The 20,386-nt window shown below is 36.2% G+C and overlaps 1 protein-coding gene across 5 annotated transcripts in view; it reads right to left on the bottom strand.

Annotated features, from left to right (window-relative positions):
• The window catches only part of CPVL (carboxypeptidase vitellogenic like), a 55,691-nt gene extending 38,551 nt beyond the window's left edge, over window positions 1-17,140 (bottom strand). For 2 of the 5 annotated variants that reach the window (XM_081345194.1, XM_081345198.1), the window contains exons 1-2: window positions 1,898-1,946; window positions 1,264-1,473 (exon numbers count right to left, since the gene is read on the bottom strand). In XM_081345194.1, the coding sequence (XP_081201320.1) occupies window positions 1,264-1,473; window positions 1,898-1,931 (244 nt within the window). In that variant the 5' untranslated portion in view covers window positions 1,932-1,946. Of the gene's footprint in view, window positions 1-1,263; window positions 1,474-1,897; window positions 1,947-6,754; window positions 6,773-15,472; window positions 15,545-17,107 lie in introns of those variants that run through there. The other 3 variants (XM_081345197.1, XM_081345195.1, XM_081345196.1) reach the window with 3 other exon arrangements.
• Window positions 17,141-20,386: the final 3,246 nt, after the last annotated feature.

Genomic DNA, 20,386 nt, shown 5'->3' with positions numbered 1-20,386 from the left:
TATAAATATACTTTCTCTTGTTGTAATGGTGAATTTCAAAAAAAATGCTTTAGGTCCCAAGAAAGACAAAATGAATGAAAAAGCCCACTCTTGGTAATTTGCCGATAAGTAGAGTGGCTTAGATTGATATGACAACAATAAGAAAGTTTACATCCTCCTTCCCATGGGAAGTCACAATTACACCTATCACACAAAGCTGGCTTTGCATTCTTAATTTAAAGCTTTAAAATGAGAAAATTTCACTTAAAAGTTGGAACAATAGTAAGTTTGCACCAGTCCCCTCCACTAAAGAGAAGTGAGAAAGGATTCCAATTCTTCTGATTTCCTATAAAACAGTAGCATAGCTTGGAACACAATACATTCAAAAGTTTTTGTTTTCTTCAACTTGTACCCAGATATCCAGACTGTAACATGACCTGTGGCAAATGTTAAAAAAAACAACTGGAAATCTGTCTGCATTTTTACTCTATGGACCTGACAGAATGATGATAGAAAGAGAATAAAGGTAAGATAAAGGTAAAGGTAAATGTAAAGGTTCCCCTGCACATGCGTGCTAGTCGTTTCCGACTCTAGGGGCCGGTGCTCATCTCCGTTTCAAAGCCGAAGAGCCAGCATTTGTCCGAGGACATCTCCGTGGTCATGTGGCCGGCATGACTAGACGCCAAAGGCGCACGGAACGCTGTTACCTTCCCACCGTAGTGGTCCCTATTTTTCTACTTGCATTTTGACGTGCTTTCGAACTGCTAGGTTGGCAGAAGCTGGGACGAGTAACAGGTGCTCACTCTGTTACGCGGCACTCGGGATTCGACCCGCCAAACTGCCGACCTCCTGATCGACAAGCTCAGCGTCCTAACCCACTGAGCCACCGCGTCCCAAATGTAAGATACATTCCTCCAATTCAACTGCATTTATATAAAATTCCAGTAAAACATAATGCAAAGTTTAAAATATCTTCTAAACTCTTACTATTGTAATCACTGGATTTTAACAGGGATAAGTATAAACAATAGAAAAGATATAGTGATTATACATATACTTTTATGCAGGCACAACTGGGAACAGCTCCTACAAAAGGATGGAACTTGCAAAAGACACAGCTGCTTGAACAATCCAGTAAAAAGTGTATTCTACAAAACCTCTCTTGGGAATCATTTGCAGAGTCTTATTATGTGCAGACACTGCAGAAAAGCTGGAGACACTGGAAATATTATTTTTCTGCATGATTTAAGTTTAAAAAATGTCATGTTTATAAACCAATTTTACCTTCTTCAATTTTACCACTTTCAATGTAAGGTGTTAGAAACAGTGGTTGTCCAGGATCTCCTTGTGATGGCAAAGCACACTTTAGTCTTCTAAAAATACTTCCCATGGCACCCCGTCGTACATGGCAGCTGCTTAGTTCTAAGAAGAAACTCAGGCTTAGCAAACCCAGTAAAGCCGTTGTTATCTTGCACATCTTTTCAACTTGGTTACCTTAAAAGAAATCATATAAATCACTAATTAAAAATGAAAATTGGCTACAGTAGTTTTGTCAAAACAATCCAGATCCCAATCATGCCAAAAATATTCCAACAAGTTGGTATCAAGGTTCCGACTAATGAAACCAAATAAAGCAGAACTCCAAGGTTTGAAACACGTTTATTGGATACATAATATTGGCATGGTCAAAAGTGAAACCAACTCGAATTTTTCCCCTAAAGATTCAATGTAACTAAATGTAACACTACCCTCCCCTCTGTTATGCTATAAATCATGCTACCCAATGAAAGTAATTGGTGGGGACTTCTGATTTTGCGCCGTAGCGCATGGCCGATGAATTGCACAGCTCCACACCCCACAGCTAGTTTCACCGTGGGTCTAAAGTCACCCCGGAAAGGCAACGAAAAAAAAGGAGCACCCCGATGATTGCAGAATGACAGTGGTCGCCCCATTTGATCCGGGGGAAGCTCTCTAATCCGACAGGAGAAGTCCAAGGACACCAACCAGAACAACGGTGAACAGCATGCTTGAAACCGGGTGAGGAATTCAATCTTCTCTCTCTGATTTCCTGGAAAAGATCCCCAAGAAGCAAAATTCTCCCAAAGTGAGAAAGGAGAGAACTACACCCCTACCCTCCTATAGACAGAAGCTGTGAATTAAATTCTTATGGGAAACAAAAATATATTGAAATGAGGCTAAAATACTAGTCTGGACAAATTTGAAAACTAAGAAAACTGTTCAAATTCCATACCTGAAAAAGTATTGATGAAATTATAAAAATAATAATAACTCTTTGTTTTAAAAGTTGGAAAATGAACAGCTATTGACACCTAGTGGAGGACTAGAGAAAACTACAGCTGCCTTGGGATATCTAATACAGAGTAAAATTATATAAGTTTAGAAACTGTTGATCTTCTGGGATTATAAACACACTGAGCTGCATTTTTAAGTTTAAGAACTGTTTGCAGAAAAAGAAAAACCTTGGCCTTTGGCTAATCCTAAAGGGGAAGTCACTGGAAAGATTTCAGGTGGTTAAACACTTTGGACTGAAATCTTGGCTGGCTGATAATTGTAAGATCCCTGGGGGAAAAAAGAACTGTTACAAAACACTGTTTTTAGTGGTGCTTTGATAATTGGAACATATTGGATTACAAAAACTATATATAAAGATAAGAACTACACATGATTTGGTTGTTTGGATTTTAAGATGGGCTGGTTTCATAAAGCTAAGTAAAGAGACTATGGCACCGGTGAAAGACTACCTTGTGGAGGGAGACAAAATGGATGTGGTATATTTACCTAAAAGCAACAGAAAACTACACCTAACACCTCCTCCTGAAGACCCCAGCATGGAACATCAGAGGAACAATGACTCAAGACAAAGCAATACATTCCAGGAGAAAATATATGCAATGATGTGACAGATTCAAATGACAATTGTCTTAAACCATGAGATTAAAAACATCTTTGATAACATAAATGAACATATCTCTAACCTAAACTCACAATTAAACAAGGCTCAAAAAATGACAATAAAGAATGAACAAATAAATTATAATCAAATAGATAATATGTGTAACCAGAATATCAGACTTTGGTATGAAAAGGGAAAATGGGAGAAGTTGAGATAAGGAAAACTTTTGCTTGCCTAAACATAAAATACTTGAAAATCATAAATAATAGTGTTACTTTGAATATTGATGGGAAATTAAAGCCTGGGAGGGGAAAAAGCAATAACAGGACATTGATTGTATACAAGGATTAAGTACAAATGCAATTAAGATATGTATAAGCTAAAAATTATTCATAATGGTAACAAAGATGTTTTTACTTAGTTGATAACAATAAGATTGTATTAGTCCAACATGAGATAACAGATATTAATGGAAAAGGAGAGGAAATATTTGATCTTGTAACATGAGATTTATCAAAATATTTATGTACATTATTGAACTATTAACCCAGTCATCACATTGCTTTTTAAATATTCAATTGTAAAATGAGAAAATCAATAAAATATTATTTAAAAAATGAACAAATAAATCAGATAAAAGAACACAAATCAGAAGAAAATGACTTAAATATGAAAGCTACAAATGAAGAGAACTACAACTTAATACAAAAAAAGAAAATCTGCAAAATTTTGCTACAACAAAGGAAATAAAAAAGATATTTTATCTTCCAGGACTTCAAAACAAACATGAGGACAAAAAAGACTTAATAAAATGGATTAAAGAGCTTTCAGAAGAATCATTAAAGCCTGGGAGACAAAAAATGAATATTCTACTCAATTTGTCTTTTTTATCCCCAACAGTATCTACAAAAATACAACCTGGCAAGGTAAATCTACTGATTTGGAAAGCAACCTGGCAAAAGAAGATGATTAGAACTAGATCTGTGATTCAACATCCCAGATGGAATACTATATGACTGAACACGTTTGAATATGGTTAAAAATATAACATTTGGATATAAAGAGGCCCTATAGTAAGATTGCTAGATGGTGTGTTATATGATTAAATATGTGTTTGAACACAGTCAAAAGAATAGATAAAGCTTGGACAAAAAGGGATCCAACAGTAAGAGGGAGATGTATAAGTATTATAATATTTTTATAATATATGAAATGTAACAATATTGAGACAGCGTATTTCAATGAAAAGTTTGGATATTCAAAGGTAACGAATTCTGAGAAAATTATGACTGATAAGAGTGGTTTCAATACTAAGGGGAAATAAAGCTTAAATAAGAATCTTGAAAACAGAACATATAATAACTTAATAAGATGACTTCTATAAATACAATTGAAACATAAGCTGATTAGGAAAGATGTTAATCATAATCATAATAGTAAAGTTGAAAGGTACCTTGGAGGTCATCTAGTCCAACCCCCTGCTCAGACAGGAAACCCTATACCATTTCAGACAAATGGCTGTCCAGTCTCTTCTTAAAAACTTCCAGTGTTGGAGCATTCACAGCTTCTGGAGGCAGGTTGTTCCACTGGTTAATTGTTCAAACTGTCAGGAAGTTTCTCCTTAGTTCTAGGTTGCTTCTCTCCTTGATTAGTTTCCATCAGTTGCTTCTTGTCCTGCTTTCAGGTGCTTTGGAGAATAGCTTGACTCCCTCTTCTTTGGGGCAGCCCCTGAGATATTGGAACGCTATCATGTACCCCTAGTCCTTCTCTTCATTAAACTAGACACACCCAATTCCAGCACCCGTTCCTTATATGTTTTAGCCTCCAGTTCCCTAATCATCTTTGTTGCTCTTCTCTGTACTCTTTCCAAAGTCTCAACATCTTTTTTACATCGTGATGATGTAAAACTGGATGCAGTATTCCAAGTGTGGCCTTACCAAGGCATTGTAAAGAGGTATTAATACTTTACGTGATCTTTATTCTATCCCTCTGTTAATGCAGCCTAGCACTGTGTTGGCTTTTTTGGCAGCTGCAGCACACTGGCTCATATTTAAGTGATTGTCCACTAGGACTCCGAGATCCCTCTCACAGTTACTACTATTGAGCAACGTACCCCCTATACTATACCTGTAGATTTGGCTTTTCTTGCCTAAATGTAGAACCTTACTTTTTTCACCATTGAATTTCATTTTGTTAGATAGCGCCCAGTGTTCAAGTATGTCCAGATCCTCCTTTATCTTAAGCCTGTCATCTGGAGTGTTGGCTATTCCTGCCAGCTTGGTGTCATCTGCAAATTTGATGAATTCCCCATCTATCTCTTCGTCCAAATTGTTGATGAAGATGTTGAAGAGCACTGGGACCAGAACAGAGCCCTGGGGCACCCCACTACACACTTCCTTCCATGTAGATATGGTTCCATTGAGGACCACACGCTGAGTACGGCCTGTCAGCCAGCTACGAATCCATCTGGTGGTGATGCTATCTAACCCACATTTTTCTATCTTATCAAGTAGTAGGTTGTGATCTACTTTATCAAATGCCTTACTGAGGTCCAAGTAAATTATATCCACAGCATTCCTTTGGTTCACTAATTTTGTCACTTGGTCAAAGAATGCAATAAGATTTATCTGGCATGATCTGTTTTTGACAAACCCATGTTGGCTTTTAGCAATGATTTTGTTTGTCTCTAGATGCTCACTGATTCATTGTTTGATTATCTTTTCCAGAGTCTTCCCAGGTATTGAGGTCAGGCTGATAGGTCTGTAATTTCCTGGATCCATTTTTCCCCCTTTTTTGAAGATGGGAACTACATCAGCTCTTTTCCAGTCCTCTGGTAGGTCCCCAGTACTCCAGGATCTTTGAAAAATATAGTTCAGTGGTTCTAAGATCACATCCGCCAGTTTCTTGAGAACCTTGGGGTGTAATCCATCTGGGCCTGGTGATTTGAACTCATCTAGGCTGGACAGGTGCTCACTTATCATTTTCTTGCCTATCTTAACTTGTGTTTTTATTCTGTTTTTTATGGCACTATTTTTGATAGGTTGGTCTGTTTTTTCCCTTTGTGTAAAGAAATGCAAAAAACGAGTTAGAGTTCTGCTTTCTCTCTGTTGCTTGTCACCTTCTTGCCACTTTCACCCACTAATGGACCAATCATTTCCTTCACTTTTTTCTTGTTTTTTACATGTTGAAAGAAGCTTTTTTGTTATTTTTGACTTTGGTCACAAGCGTTAGTTCATTTTGAGCTTTAGCTTTCCTCACTTCATCTTTGCAGACTCGGGCTATTTGCTGATATTCTGACTTAGTTATGTGCCCCTCTTTCCACTTTCTATATTTGCCCTTTTTATCTTTCAATTTATCAGAGTTCTCTATGCAGCCATGCTGATTTCTTTTGAGAGCTGTTATTTTTCCTCTTTGTTGGTATTGTGCTAGACTGGGCTTTTATTATCTCACTTTTCAAAATTTCCCAAGCTTCTTGAGTTGTTTTCCCCTTGAGGATTCTCATCCATGGAATCCTTCCCAAGCTCTCTCTAAGTTTATTGAAATTAGCTCTCTTAAAGTCCAAGACTCTAGTTTGACTGTATTCTATTGCTTGTGCTTCCATAATGTTGAATTCCAATATTGCATGATCACTTCCTCCCAAGGTTCCTGTGGCTTCAACACCTTCTATCACTTCATCTCTGTTAGTGAGAATTAGATCCAAAATGGCTAATCCCCTAGTTCCCTTTACTTTTTGGGTGACAAAGTTGTCTGCTAGATTTGTCAGGAATCTGTTTGATCTTCTACTTGGTACAGTTTGTCTCCCAGTTGATGTCAGGGTAGTTAAAATCCCCTATTTACTATTGAGATGTGCTTCCTACATACCATAGTTAGCTGTTGATGTTATATGTTGATGTTATTGTTATATGTATAAAAACTAGAAAAATATTTAGATCCAACTCTGTATGTATTGAAAGTATTAAGAACTGTATTCCTTTAATGTAGACAAAAGAAGAATATTGCTGGAAGAAGAGAGGATCAAGGAAATATATTATTAACTAACATATTGATCAACTATAGAAATTAATTATTATTATTTAAATATATGAACCCAAACAACACATTGTTCACTAAGCACTAAAGATTGTTATTGTAAAAAATTAATTATATTTTTTTTAAAAAAAGAAGTAATTTGTGGGCTCTGCAACTTGTCTTTGCTCCTCCTTCCAGCACCTGTGGGAATGACCTTGGTTCCCCATGGGACTGCTTCGTGTTTAGTCTAACATATTTTCATTTTCTTTGCCCTTTCTCCTCCCAAACCCATGTAGCAACTTAGAACAACAAAGATAGCTTCAGCCAGACTTGTTTCAGAAGTTGACAGTTGGAATGTGATATTTACCACAGACTTACTTCCCTTTCTTCTACAAATACTCACTTAACAATGGTAATTGGGACTGACAACTTTGTTGCTAAGCAACATGATCATAATGGGCAATTCGACAATACAGCACTGACTTATGATGGCAATCTCAGTTAACAATTGTTAGACTATTCCCACACAATTAGAGTATCTTGTGATCATCATTTGCGACCTGCTGAATTTCGCATTGACATTGGTTATAGAAATCAGCAGTGAATGTTGCCAAATATTGATAAAGCAATCACAGGATATTGCAACATCATAATTGTGAGTCAGTTGCTAAGCATCTGAATGGCAGTCACATGAATAATAACAACAACAATAAAAATAATAATTGGAAGGTACCTTGGAGGTCATCTAGTCCAACCCCCTGCTCAGGCAGGAAACCTTATACCATTTCAGACAAATGGCTGTCCAGTCTCTTAAAAACTTCCAGTGTTGGAGCATTCACAGCTTCTGGAGGCAGGTTGTTCCACTGATTAATTGTTCTAACTGTCTGGAAATTTCTCCTTAATCCTAGGTTGCTTCTATCTTTGATTAGTTTCCATCCGTTGCTTCTTGTCCTGCCTTCAAGTGCTTTGGAGAATAGCCCCTGAGACTGTGGGACAACTATGAGAAGCTGTCATAAGTCCCCCTCATTCAATGCCATTATAACTTTGAATGGTTGCTGAATGAGGGGTCATTTACTGTATCAGTAACACTCAAGGTGCCTATAGTATTGACATAATCCGGCACTTAAGTTATGGTTACTATATTAGTACAGCCACCATGAAAATTATCAAACATTATCTAGTCAAAAATAGTTCAAGGAACTATTGCAATTATATTATGACTGTCATTTGTCTCCCTATCCATTTCTGTGCCAAATTTAAATATAATGGTAGTACTGTGAAGCCTAAACAGTTCAGCTTTTCTGTTCTCACTCCACATGCACAAGCATCTGCCCCATTCTGTAGATCAGGGGTCCGCAGCATGCCACACAAACAAGCACAGCTCCATCCTCGGTATACAGGCAGTATTCAAAACCGCACCCCCTCTAGTCTGTGGAAAAACCCAAAAGGTTGGGGACCTCTGCTGTAGATAATTTTCAAGGCCTTGTTAGTGATTCCACAAAATCAGAAAAGACAGAGAGCTTTCCTATGGTCTTGAAAACTACTACTTTAAGATTCGATATTATATTTCAGCCCCTGCTGTCTGGTTTCAATTATGGATGCATTACTCAGAGGTATTGTTAAGGATGGTACAAAAGTGCTCTTCAGTAAATGCAGTAAGACAGCATGTTCTCTTGCTTTTGTATGAAACTCTTCAGAACTATTGTACTGACAGGAATTTTTTTGGCTCCCAATATAGATCATCAGCATATCTCAAACAAAACAAATCTCCCCAAAAGAAAACATGACAAACAACCTACTTCCAAGGAAATTACATAGCCATGTCTACAAACTCTCTAGCAGTCCAACTCTAAGGAGACTTTATAGTTTAAATTATTTCACGTTTTGAGTCCAGAGGTACTCATTGGAATATTCATTGAGGACAATTTTGAGTTTTATCATTCAAACTTCAAATAAGGGCTCAACTAGCTTGATGTACTTCTATACAAAAAAAAAGTTAAAATCATAATTCTTAAATATAAATTTACATGAGAATGCTAGCTTTTATGTACTGTATAGAGATTTATGTTTGTAACTATATAAGTAACCAGTAATAAGCAGCATATGAGATATAAAATATCAGGATAACATCTTGCTTTGAAAATTAATCAGGTCTTGGAGAGAGAGCAAACAACTAAGCAGCTTGAACAATTAGCTGAGATCACAGCAGCAATGAGCAAAATCATAAGGAAGGAGATGGGTACAGATATGAAGTCTTGTATGTTTGGGTTTAGTGAGTTCATGATCTAAGTCATGTAGTTGGTAAACCATAACTGAGGATACCATTTAGTATTAACCCAATAATGTATGGCTTATTCAATAAACCATGAGTAAGGAAACCATGATTACACAGAATGTGTGAATTCAAATGTTAGTTCAATAAATGAGATATTAATTATGTCCTCATTCTCATGGATAGATATGTCTTATTTTGTTATTGTTCAAAAATAAGGGACGAGTTAGCTGCAATTGCAGGGCAACCTTGATAAAACACTTGCTGAAGGGAGCAGTGATACTTAAAGCTATTGTTTGTAATAAACATAAGGATAAGGGGTTTAGATAGAAAATGATCTTTGCATAGCATCACTTAACTCACAGGTGTTAAATTTGCCACATCATGTGATGTGTCGTGATGTATCGCGACTCTTTTTGCATTTCCAGCAATTGGGTAGGCATGGCTTCAGTATGATGAAACCAGCAGTTTAACACCCCTGACTTAACTAAAATTACAAAATGTGCATCATGATGTCATAATACAAGCTCCACACTTTCATATTTGCATTGCTATGTCAACACAAGCTTGTAACCATAGAGGTAAGCATCACAGCACAGATTTTGTCACATGATACTCTTCCACCCACCCTGACTATGACTTCGTGTCACTGACCCAATAGCATTCCATTGTACCACCTAAACCTCTTTTGTCATATCTGGCAGATGAGTAAAAATAGTAATTTTAGAAATTTTTTGATTCAATTTCAAGTACTACCTAACTCCAACTTCTTTCTTTTATTGTCTTTAGTATATTTCTGTATACAATTGTTTATAACTGTATACAACTGCACCATTGGAGTAAATTGGTACAGAAATAGAAGTATTAGTCCCAAAGAGGCATGCATTTCAAATTCCCCTTAGAGTTTTGAAATATTATAGATAATTCAAGTGGTATTGATTTGCCAAATATTATGGTTATATGCTCTCTTATTTCACTTGGTATAGTAGAATATCCAGTCAAAGAATGAGATACAGTGCTAATAGTATATTAAGACATTAATTCCAGTTATCTAAAATCAATTATCAGGCATATTGGTAATGTATTAAAATAATTCCTGACTGGTTGTGATAGAAAAGGCAATGAGCGCAATTTCTGAGTTGGGACTAGAAAACAGCTAATTTTTCTGGAATCATCTGTTAGGCTAGACAGATATTTCATGCCCTTTCAAGGTTTTCACTTGTAGGATCTCCTTGATATAGCCTGCACCGAAAAACTCAATAGATTTCAATTCCTACAATTCAATTCAGTTCAGTTCTACAGAGAACAATCAAGCAATTAAACAATATAGATCACTTTTAAATGTAATAGTGGATAGTGCTGATGCTTTCTCCAGCTGCCAGTGTTTCTATTTTGTTTTACTATTTTATTATTTTTGTTGGCTTCTGAAGAAGTGATGCAAACCTGAAATTCTATTATATTCTTTGTCTAATAAAGTCTGAAAACATCTGTTGCAGCCCATTTATGTATAATCAAGGAAAGCTCACCAAATGGATTCATTGTGACAAGCTCTCAAAGTACCCAGTGTGTATGTGTAACAAAGAGAAAAATATTTTTATGATAAAGAAACTAAAGAAGGAGACAGTTTTCATCACAGTTGTTCAAGACTGTTTAAAATTGCATCTTGCTTGGTGCTGATCTAGACTAATCTTTCAACCAAATATAAAAATGTTTCATATTTGCTGGTGGGAGGAAGAAGAAATTATGAAAGTGAATAAAATGTAAGAAGCATGCTTTTTTCATGCTGCAGTAAAAAAAAACATCATTAGCAAGCAGATGCATTATAACTCTTTCAGTTTTAGACACAAAACTGATAACATTTTAAAATTGCACAATTATTTGATGTTTGTGTTCCAGCCTGGCCTTTAGATTAATTCACATGTGCTAAATTATCAAAACAAATATATAGCATTTTTTTTCTCAAACTGGTGCTTGCCAGATGTGCTAATTACTGAATAGATCATGGAAAACAATTGTAGGGTACTCCATTGGGAAAGGCTAATGTAAGAGAAATACACACCTATCAACCAGTTTGATCAATTTGCTTTTTTTCCATCCCAGTGAAGCATAGGGCTACCCAAATAAACTGAATGAACCTTTGGCTAATATATAAAAACTATCATGGAAAGAAGTGTAAGTTCTGATCATATTGTAAATCAGTGGTACTCCCCCTAGTGGCTGATATCTATTCAGCATTTTTATTTTTATTTTTTTTTAATCCCATTTATATCCCGCCCTTCTCAGAAGACTCAGGGTGGCTTACAATCTAAGCACAAATCAATGTGCTTAGCAATAGCCTTCATTCTATGTATATGCCTGCTTATTAGGGCTTTCGCCCCCCCCCCCCAAGCGGCATTATTACAAAGTCAAATTATTGCCCCCAACAATCTGGGTCCTCATTTTACCTACCTCGGAAGGATGGAAGGCTGAGTCAACCTTGAGCCTGGTGGGATGCGAACCTGCGCTAATTGCAGGCAGCTGGTGTTACTTAAGGAGGCATTAGCCCACTCCTCCACCAAGGCTTGTCAAAACAGGTTTTTTTCCTTGTCAAACAGGTTTTTGCATTTTGTAATCATGCTACTTCAGTTGTGATATAATCAATCAATGGCAGGAAACCTTGTGATAGTTTGAACAATACGTATGGTCATCTATCCTCATAGTCAAATTCAGAGAAGAACAACTAAGATGATCAAAGGTCCAGAGCAAGGGTATCAAACTGCCAGCCTGCAGGTAGGATGCGTCATGGCAAAACCGCGCCCACCCCATTGCCAGCAATGGAAAAAAGTCGCGATATGTCGCGACACATCATGGCCTAGAGACTAAAACATATGAAGAACAGCTGCAGGTCTTGGGTTTGGCTACTCTAAAGAAAAGAAATAGAGGAGACATGATAGCAGTATTCCAGTATTTGAGGGACTGCAACCAAGAAGAGGTGTCCCTCCCCACGAGCGACATTGAGGTGACCACACCCACCTTGGCCACACCCACCCAATGTTCCATGACTGCCACTGCCACACCCACCTGGCACCCAGTGATAAATAAGTGGGTTTTGGGTTGCAGTCTGGGCACTAGGTCTCTAAAAGGTTCGCCATCACTGGTATAGGTTTTTCTGCTTGAGCAGGAGGATGGACTAGAAGGCCTCCAAGGTCCCTTCCAGCTCTATTCTATTCTCCTCTTCCCATACACTGTTGCTTTCCTTTCCCCTCTATTTTTTCTCTTTTTCACTATCTATCCATTTTTGTTCCTGATTAAGCATCTTTTGGTTTCTAAAAGTATCTTTAAGCCCAAATATTTGATAATTGTAGCTAAACAGGAAGGTTTAAGCCTTACTAATTATTTTATTTTATTTTATTTTTTATTTTAATTCCATTTATATCCCGCCCTTCTCTGAAGACTCAGGGCGGCTTACAAGCTTAGCAGGGCAAAGAAATGTTCTTTTTTTGCAAGAATGCCATTATGGCAACATTCTGATTTTTTCTTATTCCTGATTCAATATCATCCCTTAGAGGTTTTATCCCAAAATTCCATATGTCCTTAACACTACATATTAAACCATGGTGTAAAAAATTTAATAAGTCACAACTGACTTTGCCCGAACCACATAAACTATAGCATGGTTTAGAATTGTATATGAATTCTATATTTTCCCAGCCAGGCAATATTCTAAAGCACTCCTCTGCATTTTTTCCAATTCAAACCAATCCATCTAATTTTGGGGGAACATTCTAAAGAACTTCATATTCTTTTTCATGGAACAAAAGTTTATAGTACCTGCTTCCTATCCCTGCTTTTCACTCTTTATAGTCTCCCTCTTAAATTTTCTTTTATTAGGAAACCCCAGTCATCAACTTGAAAACTTCCCTCATCACCAAAAGCCAGTCAACTTTATTTTGGGCAGAAGCTTTTTATTTGAACTTCCAAATATATTTAATATCTTTAACCTCTAAATACAGATAGTCCTCGACTTACAATCACAATTGAGTCCAAAATTCTCATTCCCACTGTTAAGTGAATTTTGCTCCATTTTATGAACCTTCTTACCACAGTTGTTAAATGAATCGCTGCAGTTAAGTTAGTAACATGGTTGTTAAGTGAATTTGGCTTCCTCATTGACTTTGCTTATCAGGTAACTGCAAAAGTTGACCACACGACCCCAGGACACAATAACTGTCATAAATATGAGTCAGTTGCCAAGCATCTGAATTTTGATCACATGACCAGAGGGATGCTATAATGATTGTGTGAAAAACTGTCATAAGTCACTTCTTTCAGTCCCATTTTAACTTTGAATGGTCACTAAATGAACTGTTGTAAGTCAAGGACTATTTGTATATTACTTTCATGAGAATCAGTTTAACATAACAGTTCTCACTTTAAAATCAGAAAGTTGACCCAATACAGACATTTATTTCAATATATAGCAATCCATTCTGTTTGTAACAAAAAAATTGAGTAAAATGTTATAGAAGGCTCTGAAATGCACATATAAAAACAGAATTGTTTTCATCTAAAGGGATTTTGAAATGGTGCATACACTTGTGCAAGAATAGACAAGGAAAAGTACGGTACTTGAGATCAGCCACAAATGCTCCAAATAACTGCTCTTTGTAAGGAGACCACAGTCTCTGGCAGGTTAAGACCTCTGGAAAAGCCTATTGCTCAAATAGCCTAATGTCCAAAACCTGATAAGCAGTTTTAAGGAAACTGAATTTGCTTCCTTTTCTAATCACTTTCAGAAATTGCTTTTCAGCTATTAGGAATCTTTGGATACATATGTTTACAGCACCTGGTGAGTTTCCTACAATCCTTAGGAAACAAAGTTTTAACTACAAATTTAGAAATAATTTTTTTAATAAACAGCAAAAGGTTAAATCAAACTCTGATTTTAGAGAGTTACAAAGAGACAAACCATTAGATAAATTTGAAATAAGATTTTGGAATTAATTATAAAAATCTTTCCTATGGAAAATACTTTTCTTTTGAATTATTTAAAAAAAACTAAGGTAAGACTTTATAAATTGGAAACTAGAGGAAACTAGAAGGAATTAAAAGCTATGGAGAACACTCAAACTCAACTTACTAAAAGACAAAATTAAGCAAAATATTTTAACACTGGACATATTGAAGGACATTGCAAGTTCTATCAAGCTTTAGGCATGAAAGCTGCTGGATGATTTGGGGCCAATCATTTTCTCTCAGCCCAATCTACCTCACAGGATTTTTGTGGAAAATAAAAGGAGCAAGGAGTATTAGATATATATACACTATACTGAGTTACTTATAAAGTAACAAAGGCAAGATAAAAATATAATAAATAATTTGAAAGATCAAGACTGTTATAAGTAAAGGAAGAAATAAAAAGTTGGTTTATTTGGGCTAAAAATAGATGTTATCTTAGATAACTCTTAATGGACTTTTGCTGTTTTTGTTTATAGATAAGAAATGGCATAGGAGAAAGAGAGATAATTTATTGTATTTTAAGAGAAGTAATCAGTAAAATTGTATTTCTTGTGAAGGAGAAAAATTACTACTTTATATATTTATTTTTCTTTACTTATTAAAATAGGTCGATCAATTTAAGCTAGTATTTAATAAACCAGCTATACAAGGAGGCCTTTCAATCTTGCATAACTTCTGCAAATCTTGCTTCTTGCCACAAAGGCCATTAAAGCATAGCCACTCCTAAATTTATTGCAAACTACAGTATTTATTTGGAAATCCTCACTCATCTCAATAGAATCTGAGTAGAATAATATGCTCATCGTGGTCAATGTCGAATACATTTATTCTGAATAAATCGAATAATGTTTTCTCTTATTTGATCCGGGCCTCTTTTAGGGCCCTCTCAGGGTTTTCCCCACAGGAAGAAAAAAAGAGTTACAAAGCTGGGGTTTTTCCCCCCTCGTTATTCCATAATTAAACCCAAGTCTGCGAAAGTAATTGCTAACTTGGGAACGCCTTTCCAATCAGATTGGAAGACCTAGGTAAACCGGAGCAGCGTTCCTTTTATAAATTAACCACGATAATTCCGCATATCTTGCATCAGGTTTTCCCTAGCCGTTCGGTATAGATCTGGGCAAGTTAGCAGAAGTGGAGCGGATCCAATCAGCATCTGCAATCCAAGCAGAGTCTACCGTTCCCTCCCTTCCCGGGTATTATTCCATCCCGGTTGTTCTCCCATAACAGCTGGCTGCCCTAATTTACAAGAGTCTGAACTCATTGCTATAATTCTAATGTACTAATCTATCGACTTCACTCACCAGCTTCAAATGATCTGAAATTCTGGAAAAAGCTAACAGCAGCTCCTTTAACCTATCATAGCTCCACCGCTGAAAGGAAAGGCGGGCGGAAAACAATCAGCCTGCCCATTTTTTAAGCCGTGGCGTACGCCCTTCCTTAAAGTGAAACGGGCTTCCCGACGCCGAAATAGGTTTCAAATCTTCAACTTCTCGTTAATAATTCGTGTCGTTTTTGTGCAGGGGTCACTAGATCTGAGTTGCCATCAGAAGATAGCAAGCTGTACAGAAAATTGTAACATGATTTGGATTTTTGCTGCTCAGATCTGGAACAGCAAAACTAAACCAAAATTAAAGCCTGGCTGAGGAATTCTGGGAGTTAAAGTAGATTTTATCCCCTCCTATCGGATCATAAAGCCCCAAGCCTAAGTGCCCCTTTGGCTATCAGAGTGACCAGACTTTCCCACAGCAAGGGATTTTTGTGTCATTGACCACTTTTTGCAACCTTATGACAAGCAAAGTCAGTGGGGAAACCTGTTCCACTTAACAACTGTATTACTAACTTAACAATTGCAATGGTTCAGTTATCAGCTGTGGCAAGAAAGGTTGTAAAATGGGGCTCAGTTGTTGTAAATCAAGAACTACTTGTATTCTGAAACTGAAATGGATTATGATAACCAGAAGAACCCTAAATACTGTTTATGTTTACCTTACTCTGTCATTCTTTCAGGGTTATATCCAGGGCTTTTTTTCTCATAGAACACTCAGAACGGAGTTCTGGCACCTTTTTTGGATGGAACCTTGTAGGGTAGGCAAGGCGGGTTGTTTGACATGTGTGAGCTCCGGCACCTTTTTCTTTTACAAAAAAAGCACTTGGTTATATCCTATGCTATCTCAAAACTAAAAAAATATCAGGAAAGTACATAAAGTATGTTTGTTATCACTTGTCTTGAATTTTAAGACTGAAGATTATAGCACCTTTGCAGTAATATACAGGTAGACCTTACTTAATAACTGCACTGTTTAGTGACTGTTCTAAGACTGATCCCAACATGCAAGGAAATTTTTTTAAAATCTTTTTAAATTGTCATTTCAAAGTTACCCTGTTTTTTTAAAAAAATCTTACTTTTATTTTGGAGAGCATGATGACGCACATCAAAGTCTTTTCTCATTTTGTTATGCTGACGTTGTAATATAAATTGGATTGGGAGATTGTTATCCACAGACTGGATAAAAAATCTTAAAGGGCCACTAGATAGCAGCAAAGTTAGCCAAAAAATATTATTATTATAATAACTATCTAGCAAACTTCCAGATTGTTACAACTTAAGTCTGTAGCACTATCATGAAAAACTATAAATGAATACAGACTGAATGTCTCTTATCACCATCTAACACCACACCTTGCAAGCTCCAAAATAACTATTTGCACTATATGTAACAATAATAGAATATATCCAATCCCTGAAGTAGTCTATCATTTTTTATCTAATGTTATGTACAATTTGGGCCAGGAAGTAAATATCAAGAAATTCAATTTTTGTACAGTACTCTAAGCTCCCAGAGTCGTAGATTGAGATGGTGGCTATAGAAATTGAACAAATAAACAAATACACACACATCACGAACACCATTTAAACAGCATGAAACTATACCTACCTTCCTGTAATTAAGCTTCGCTGAACCCAGATTCTAAGTGCATGGTATGAAAGTTATGCTATCTTATTTTCCCTAACTGCACATACACTAAATGGAAGAATTAATTTTCTGTACACTTTTTTTGGTGCCATCTAGTGGTCTCTAGATTCTTTCAGACAAATATGGTCTGTATTACACTGTAAGCATATTCATTCAAAAATGATAAAATTACTTTCTGTATAATAGGTGCAGCTTGGAATGTTCTTAGATTGTGACAATAATTCTTGCTTTGTTAAGTATAACAAACATATGTAGCCAGTTTAAAATGAATAACAATGTCATGTATATGCAGTTATTCATTAAGTATAACAAGTTGGTGATTATCTAGAAAAGTGCTATATAATTTTTCTTAAGGCTATTGAACTGCAACTATTCTATTCTTTTCTTTCTCAGATCAATATTTTACTCCTGGTACTTTTCCATGTGTAAGTCAGCAATTTTCTTATTCGCTTGAGAGTTTTCTCTCCTTTCAGCTTAAACAAGTCATTGCTTCCTGTTATTCATTTACCTTCTAATTGTTTTTCCTATCTTTTCATATTCATTATCATTTTTAGAACTCAAAAAACCCCTCTGGAACATAATTTCAGCTTTGCTAAGATATTGTTATGTACTGGGCTTTTGGAATATCACCGCGTGCGTTGCTGGAGAACTAACGGTTCTCCAGCAACTCAGACAGGACATCTCCAGTCCTGCAATTGGTCAACTTTGGGCAGCAAACATGGGTTCAATCCGATTGGTTGCTACCAGAGGGTCTGGCTATATATTGAGGCAGGGTGACTCCAATTCCTCAGTACAGTTTCTGCTAAATAAAGAATGAGTTTCTCTGTATTCATCTGCGTGTCTTTGTTCCTGCTTATCAGAGCCCACGACATATTGATCATGCCTAGATTTTCTGAAACTCTGTTTTGTTAAACTTTTATTGCCTAATCATAACTATGTTAGAAGTCAGTCTCACTAAAATCCAAAACCTATTTCCAAGTCGCATATTGAGCAACAGAGCTAAGGCCTGTTCATATTATCCTCTATGAACTAATTCTTGTTTGTATTAGTTGGGTTCTCATAATTCATTATGCAATTGGAGATTCATATGTGGCCCTTGAAAACACACACCCTTTAGAAAGCTTTAAAGTTGTGACCAAATTGCAACTTTTAAACTTAAGCAGAAGTCAATATTAAAAATACAATTGAAGCAAAGTTGTATTGCCCATATTTATTTTTAAATAAAGGTAAAAAATGCAAACTGGGTCAACAATGTCTAAATGGCAAGATGACCTGATGATCAAACCCTGCCCCTTCTTAATATGTGTTGTACACATCAAACACATATTTTGATTGCCATTTGTTCCCACTATTTTTATATCACTGACCCCTTCCTTTCACCCTACCACAGTGTTCCTGGATTCAAAATCAAATTAGTTTTTAATTTTAGCCTTCAGCGTGTTGCTCAAAATTAAGAAAAAGTTTGGACTCAAAAATAGTAGTGCAAGGTCAAAATATGATTTTGCAGTCAGGGTGTTGGGAAATGTAGACCAACATAGCTACTAAATCTGCAGTAGTTACCTGACATTCCCATATTCAGATGAAGAAACTAGCAATAGAAGGTTTGTGTTAAACTAGGCCAGGGCCAAGGTTGCCTACCCCTGAGCTAGGCAACCCTTGGATGCAAAGACAGAAGGTTATGGCAGTCATAAATAAATTATCCTTGCTTACCTGTTTCAGTTTTGTTTTGCCTTATGTTGGTTATTTTTTGCACACATACTTGAACAGGTGTGGAGATAATGCACGGACTGAAATGTGATTGTTATTGCCACCACAAATTTTGGGGAGTTAGAAAAAAACTAGCCAAAAAGAAATAACTCCAATGAGATTCTTTTATTCATCTGGCATAGTTCACTGGATATGGTAAGGCTTGAATAGCACTGAATAGGGTGAGGCTTGCTACATTAAAATGATCTTGGCCTAAATCTGGAGATAATTATCTTTATATCCCAATATAACCATGATATTTTTTAAATGTTGCCATGCATCTGAGAGTTTGTTCCTGCTTCTGATTCATTAGCCAAGCAAATGGAAGATTATAGTCATGCCCTCCTTAAGTAACACCAGCTGCCTGCAATTAGTGCAGGTTCGAATCCCACCAGGCTCAAGGTTGACTCAGCCTTCCATCCTTCCGAGGTAGGTAAAATGAGGACCCAGATTGTTGGGGGCAATAAGCTGACTTTGTAATAATGCCGCTTGGGGTGTGTGTGAAAGCCCTAACAAGCAGGCATATACATAGAATGAAGGCTACTGCTAAGCTTGTAAGCCACCCTGAGTCTTCGGAGAAGGGCAGGATATAAATGTAATAAAAATAAAATAAAATAAAAATAATCCTATGCACTCTTGTGCTTTTTAGTTGGTAGTGTAGTGTGATAAGCAAGCTGGTATAGTTAGTGTGATATGCAAATAATAAAACTGAACCATGGTTCAACATCCCAGGCAAACAGCTATACACTGTTCATTTAGTTAGGGTTCAGCACATTAATGAATGAAGCTATGGTTAAATCATATAATCCAAAGAACAGAAAAAAAGACCCAGATGAGCCTTATTTTATCTTGTTCTGTTGTTTGAGTTCATGTAATATTGAAATGTGAACTAGCCAGACAGTTTGGATTAAAATAATTCACCAAGCCACAAATAACCTATTCACCAAGTTTGGCATGTTGTGTAAATGCCCCATTATTTATAAACTAACACTGGAATAACTTGTTAAGCCATATTGTCAACCATAATAATTATGCTTTGTTCTAAAGTTGGCACTTCAGCTATGGTGGAGTATTTATGAAACTGGCCTAGGAGTTAGTTTATGGTTCAATAGCCATTAATCTTGCAGGAAAATTTATTCCATATTTGTTTTTCTCTTTATTTTGAAAACAAAGGGAATGAAAGATACCCTTATCCAGCATTTTAGTGAAAGCTTTTTGTTGTTGTCTTCAAAATCAAACTAAAAAAATAATACGATAACCTCAAAGATTGTTGGGACATTTACAAAAGAGGAAGGGAACTGGCAATCTGGGGCTGAGTTTTTACTGCTGTCTCAAATACTTTTTCTGGAAAACTATCATTATTGATTTATTGGATTTATATAGCTGCCCATTTCACTTGTATATGACCCTGAGCAATGTACATATTTAAAGCAAAAATAAAAAAATAAACATAATCAATTAAAACAAATTTTAAACTTTAATAACAAAAAGACA

Source organism: Vipera berus (genome assembly GCF_964194415.1).
Source record: "Vipera berus genome assembly, chromosome: Z".
NCBI classification, from domain to species: Eukaryota; Metazoa; Chordata; class Lepidosauria; order Squamata; family Viperidae; genus Vipera; species Vipera berus.
This window is presented reverse-complemented; position numbering and strand designations above follow the sequence as displayed.